General features: G+C 42.1%; 1 protein-coding gene across 2 annotated transcripts in view; it reads left to right on the top strand.

Annotated features, from left to right (window-relative positions):
- Positions 1–6536, top strand: part of VPS36 (vacuolar protein sorting 36 homolog) — a 30953-nt gene that overhangs the window by 13169 nt on the left and 11248 nt on the right. For both annotated transcript variants that reach the window (XM_019525023.1, XM_019525024.1), the window contains one exon: positions 3542–3628. In XM_019525023.1, the coding sequence (XP_019380568.1) occupies positions 3542–3628 (87 nt within the window). The remainder of the gene's footprint in view (positions 1–3541; positions 3629–6536) is intronic.

Genomic DNA, 6536 nt, shown 5'->3' with positions numbered 1-6536 from the left:
GAGATACCCCCGAGCTGCTTTCCTTGTTGCTGTATCTCACTGTCTGTTGTCTTCGCCTCTGTCCCTGTTTCATCTAAACTAGCAAGGAATCTGCTCATCTCAGTTAGAATCATAGAGAAGTAGGCTGGAATGGACCTCCAAAGTAATTTAAATTAACCCCCTGCCTGAGGCAGGTTCATCCCTATTCAAAACATACTATAAAAATACATTGACTAACCTATTAGCAAAACTACACAGTCACCCTGACCTAACCACAAGACTCTATATTCTGCCACAGGTAAAGGAGGCAGACTTGGTGGCCACTATCCTTCTGCTGCAAAGGTTGTTAAAATACACTTGAGAGATCCAAGGAAGAGAGTTATACCCCCACCCAGCAGACGGCTGAGGCTGTGCTGAGCTCTTCCTGACGGGGGGAGGGGCTGGACTGTGCTGCACTTGGGATGGGCAGCAGTGGTGCTGGGAGGGGCTTGGGGGAGTTATGGCAAATTTTGGGGTGGCTGCAGCCCTGCCCATAGTCCCTTTCCTAGCGCTGCTCCATGCGCAGCCTGGCTGAGACCGCCACTGGGAAGAGCCTGGCACCACCCCAGCCTTAGCCTGCCCTCACCCCATGCACAGATCTGGGGGCACATGCCCCCCATGCCCTCCTGGGGTGTATGCAGCGGCAGGAGCCACACCCCCTGGACAAGCTGCTCATTGCTCTGCCCCGCACTCTGCTCCAGCTGGGCAGCACCTGCCCCAGCCTCACTCCCTCCCTCCCTTACAGGCCTCAATCTGCCTCCCCCCATGCTTCTTCCCTCCCCCCACTCCTTCCACCACAACACATTTACCAGCCAGACACTGCTCTTCAAGCTGCCAGGCTGTATATCGGACAGTCCTTCAGGTATTTGAAGATTGCTCTCATGCCCCTTCTTAAGCTCCGTTTTTCCAAGCTGAACATGCCTGTTTCCTTCAACCTCTCCTTGTATGACTTGCCTTCCAAACCATTTATCACTTTTGTCACCCACCTCTGAACTCCCTCTAACTTTTCCACCTTCTTTTTAAAATGTGGAGCCCAAAACTGCTCTAAATATTCTAGATAAGTGGTTTTCAACCTTTTTTGTACCAGGACCCATTTGTAAACATTGGCCAGTCCTGACCCAGCAAATAGTTTAAGTAGAAAATAGCCCCTTAGCTGTGCTGGTGCCCCTCACTCCTGACCAACTGCCCCCCACCCCTAGGCCCCAGACCCCCAGTGTGTGGTGCAAGGGGTGGGTGTGTGGGGTGCATGCCCCCCATATTCATGCACCCACAGCGGGCATAGGGCTGCAACCTGGCAGGACTGGCATGGGCAAGAGTCACCTCTGCAGCCTAGCAGGCAGGACCCAGTGTGGGAGGGCAGAACGGGACAGCGAGACCGCTGCCAGTAGCACGAGGAGTAACAGATGGGGCAGCTGCATTGCCCGTACCTTCTCCCACTGCCAGCTGCTTGCACACTGGGCTCTGCTCTGTCCCACTAACATATCCTGGCTGCTGCTCCCATCAGGCCACCTGCACTGCCTGCCACCACACATCCCCTCTGGGGTAGAGCTATGGCCTGCGGAGAGTGGTGGCAACAGCTGGGCCATGGCGAGAGGGTAGAGGGAGGAGGTGAAGGCAGCACAGCTCCCCCTTACCCCCCCCCACACACACACACTCCTCTCCCCAGTCCATTACTTCTGTTGCTGGCAGCATGCTTGGTGCAGGGGTCCCAGCAGTGTGTCTCACTGCTCGACTCTGCCCTTGTGCAGGGTCCTGCCTGCTGGGCTGCGGAGGTAGCTCCTGCTTGTGATGGTCCAGAGCCAGACTGCAGCCCTGTGCTCATTGTGAGTGCACAGATCTGGGGGGGAGGGGTACATGTGCCTCCCCCTGCACCCCCAAGGCATCATCTGTGCCCCTCCCACCCCATATAGACTTACCTGTAAAGAGCTGTGGGAGCTGCTCTCCATGCTGCATGGCTGCCATGTACATGTGCGTATGCACACATGCATGTGGCACCCCCTGCCTGATTGTGCTTATCCACCCGCAAGCAGCCCCTTACAGGCTGGAACTCTGGCAGCCTGCAAGGGGAAACCCATGGTTTCCCACATTTTTCTCTTTTAAAAGAATATAACTTTTAAAGTTTGTTTATGACCCTTTCATATATTCTTGTGACCCGCTTTTGGGTCGTGAACCACAGTTTTAGGAACGCTGTCCTAGATGAGGCCTAACCAGTGCAGAGTAGAGAGTCATTATCACTTCCACTATCTTGCATCTAAAGCTTCTGTGGTTGCATCCCAAAACTTCATTTGCCTTTTGTGCAGTTGAATTGCACTGCAGGTTCACGTGGAGTCTGTGATCTACCAAGACTCCCAGATCCTTCTCTATAATACTACAATTCAGCCAAGTGTCACCCATTTTGTATTTGTATTTTTGATTATTCTTCCTGAGGTGTAGCACCTTGCATTTGTTCCCATTGCACTTCATCCAGTTAGCTCCATCACAGCTTTCCCATCTGTCAAGATCCTTCTAATTGTCCTCTTGTCCTTCAGTATGTTCTCAATCCTTTCCAGTGTTGTGTCCTCTGCAGATTTGCTCAAGAAGCTCTCAATTCTTAAATCATTAACATGCAGGAGAGGTGCCAAGCATCCTGGGATGTTAGGGGACTGTGAGTTAACTTGAATCTGGGGATCTGAGACAAAAGTTCAATACACCCATTTAACCGATTTAAATACTAAATCAGTTAAGTCGGATCCTATATCCATCCAGGCTTATCTTAAACTCATTTAAGCCATTTAGGAAGTGGTTTACATGCACTTAACTTCTGGTGTTACAAAGTTGCACCAGTTTCCAATCACTTATACCAGTTTATGTATAATTTCTGTCCTTAGCCCTAATGTTTCTATTAATGTATTTTGTACAAATGTATCATGCTACAGCCTCGTATTGAGCCTGTGATCCACCAAGACTCCCAGTTCCTTTTCCGTAGTGCTGCCATGCAGCCAGGTGTAACCCATTTTATATTTATGTTCTTGATTATTCCTTCTGAGGTGTAGCACCTTGTCTCTGTCTGCACTGAACTTCATCCTATTAGCTCTCACCCAACTTTCCAATTTGTTGAGATCCTTCTGAATTGCACTTACATCCTTTAACACGTTTGCAATCTTTGTTTCCCTTTTGCATCATCTGTTGCTGTCCTGTGGCTCTGGCCCTATCCCAGAGTTGAGCTGCCATTGAGTTGCCTCTGTATTGCATGACAGAAGTTATGTACTGTAATTATATTAACAATTTAAATAAAACTTAAGATAGTGTCGTTAATACAGTACATCTACTATACACGCTAAGCTTTCATTGTTCATTGATAAACTATGACCTTGACTCCAGGAATGTCATTCAGGAAACAATATAATGTGTAACACTGGCAGTCTTTACATTTGATTAGTTCTTTTGTGGGAAGTTTTCCTCCACTGTAAATATAAACAGTAACATAGTGAGGTGGGTAATTTAATATTTCCCCTCTGATTCTTTAAACTATTTTCTTTTGCAGGCAGGAAGAATAAGGGCTGTAGGAATTGTAGGCATTGAAAGGAAATTAGAAGAAAAGAGAAAAGAGACTGACAAAAATATTTCTGAGGTAAATGCTACTCAAGTTTCAAGGCCAGCCATCTGTCAGAACTGTTTTTCATTCATTCATACTTTATTCTGGATGCAGCTGTGAATATTTCATTATATAGAGTTTTTTAAATCTGCACTAATTACAGGGGCATCCTTTACAGTTATGTACTCTATTTAACAGGCTTATCCAAGGTAATTAAGAATATTTCACTTAATCTCTTTCAGGAAAGACATTCTTAGAAGCCAAATGTTTTTGGGTGCTTATAAAATGAATTTCAATAGAGTTGAAAGGCAGAGTTCAATGGCCTTTCATTGGGAGAAGCAGAACAAACAGTGTTCTGCAGAAAGGAACCAGAATAATATTTGTTCTCTCAAAGAAGAGCTAATTAATTAAAGTTTAATTGAGGATTAGATGTTTATTTGGAACAGTCATTCTCAACCTTTTTAGACTCAGGGTGCCCCTCAAAAATGTCAGCTCTTATTTTTCACTCATTTTTGAGTACAGAAAAATAAGAGCAGTTCTTCTATTGCAAATAATTCAGAGACCACACCCAATCACAGTCCTTTTAACACTATAAATTCCTAACCTCTGGATTTATTTCGTGAATTATGTTTGCACACCTAACAGTGCTAACATTGCGTGTTGCCCTTGAAATTATCATAAGGCACTCCAGGGTGCTGCAACACTTTGGTTTGAGAATCAGTGATTTAGAAGATCCTTTGGCCTAAGATTTTTTTCTACATTCAAAGAATATAGTACAGTAAATTTACAGCTCATTTATGTATAACATTCATTTTTCAGTTTTTAAATGCATCTATTTTATGATTATGGCAATATGTACAATGACACACACAACAATAATAAGATTTTATAGAAATCTCTGCAAAACTGTTTGGCCAAGATATGAATGATGTGTAATGAGCAATAGAATGTTGATCCTCCCTCCTCTGCACTCTTCTTTGTGTACCAGAAGTCATTTCAACAAAACAACTAATGGATATCCCAAGCAGAAGAGTGTCTTAAAAGAGAAAATAGACTTGATCTGTCTGAGTAATAAAGATTACTTTTTAAGCATCAAAGCTTGTCACAAATTAACTCATTACTAAATAATTCCTGAATAGTAAATATCTGTGATCCTAACAGTACATCAAAATAAAAAGAAATCTTTCAGATCTGATTTGCCAGAAATTTTTACCTACTTTGTGAATAGTATGATCCTTCAGTTATTGCAAGCATTAAAGATGTTTTTTCTTTTATGTACAGTGTAATGAATGAAGCTGTGTGTGTGGTTCAAAAGATATTGTCTGGTTATTTTTTCCTCTGTGACTTTGACAGGGATTAAAAGAAGTCCTTTTGTGTATGTGGTATGAGCACAGAAGAAGCAGGATTTGTGAAATCCTGACTTCCTCCAGCTTTAAATGTTATAAATGATTTGCTTTAAAAATGGTGCCCTGGGTTCCAGAAAAAGGTTTCCTGCATCTGCTGTTCACTGCTGATAAGAATCCAGTTCTTTAGCCTTTTGTTTATCTGAGGAAGTTCCTGTTAGGTGTGTGCACATTCCCCTTTGTTTTCAGGCTAACCCTGAGTGAATTGGTCAGAGGAAGAATTAATACACAACTTACCATGTATTAGCTAAATCCAAGGTTTTTCAGATGTGTGATATTTCCATGAATATTACTGAGATTGCTAAAATCCTGGGTAGAGTCTTTATTTGATACAGTATTAAAATACATTAGAATGTCCCTAATTCTAACTAGTGACTGGGGGATGTATTGTAAATTACTGAATTTGGCAAATGAGTAAATCGTTGAAAAAGTACTTATAAAAAAGAGATATGGAACTTTAAATGTCTCTGTCTTGGTAACAGTAGTTTATTATTTTTGTTGATATAATTTCCTTTAAATGAAATAAGTATTTCATTTTTCTCCTATGCGTGATTTGTGGTCTTTAGAGCATAAATGATGTATTTGAGACTTCCACAAGTTGGTTAAAATAACTTTTCCTTTTACAAATTCATAGTGTTTAAAAAAAAATTGAAATACAAACATTTGTTTTTTATCAAATTCCATAAGTACTCATTACAGTGGAAATCTGATATTTCACAGAAATACTGTAATTTTCCATTTATTTTATTACATCATTTGTCTTATTAGGTCAAGCAATTACATATTTTATCAGGGGGTGCCTTTTATCTAATAACTCACTTGTTGGACCTGAGTTTAACCTAGCTTTAACTGAGACTTTTTTTTGTAATATAATTTAACTCAGTTACACATCTGTATTCATAAATGCTTCTCTGAGTAAGATGTATATATGCATGGGTTTTTGTCAATTAATAATTTTCAAAAGATTGTTTCTTCCATTAAAAGTACTTTTAAATGAACCTAGCATACCATTTCCATTGGTGATTCCAAATAGACTGCTGTCTTTCTGTCTTAGCGACACATACCATTAATGCTGATATTGTGATGTCATTATGAACATTTCAAAAGCTGGAGTGTTGGCTCTTTTCTGGCCAGAAATACATATATTTGTAGGAAATATAAATCATATGTATACCTATTTTTGGTGGGGGGAGGGGTAAGTAACCTTGTTGAATTTGATCTCTTACTAGCTTTCCTCCATTATGCATTTGTACATCAGTATCAAGTATAAATTTAGTAAATTCCATCCATGCAGAAAATCACAGGAACTTAATATTTTCTTGTATACTTTCATAGTTTCATAGATTTAGGGTCGGAAGGGACCTAGTAGATCTTCTAGCCCGACCCCCCACCAGGGCGGGAGAACAACAAAACCCCAAAACAAGAAACGGGACTCAAATGAGTCCAGCCAGGTAGGCATCCAGCCTCTTCTTAAAGACCCCCAGGGTAGGGGCCAGCACCACTTCCCTTGGAAGTTGGTTCCAGCTCCTAGCCGCCCTAAC

The sequence above is a fragment of the Gavialis gangeticus genome, unplaced genomic scaffold (genome assembly GCF_001723915.1).
Source record: "Gavialis gangeticus isolate Ggan-Ray unplaced genomic scaffold, GavGan_comp1, whole genome shotgun sequence".
NCBI lineage: Eukaryota > Metazoa > Chordata > Crocodylia > Gavialidae > Gavialis > Gavialis gangeticus.
This window is presented reverse-complemented; position numbering and strand designations above follow the sequence as displayed.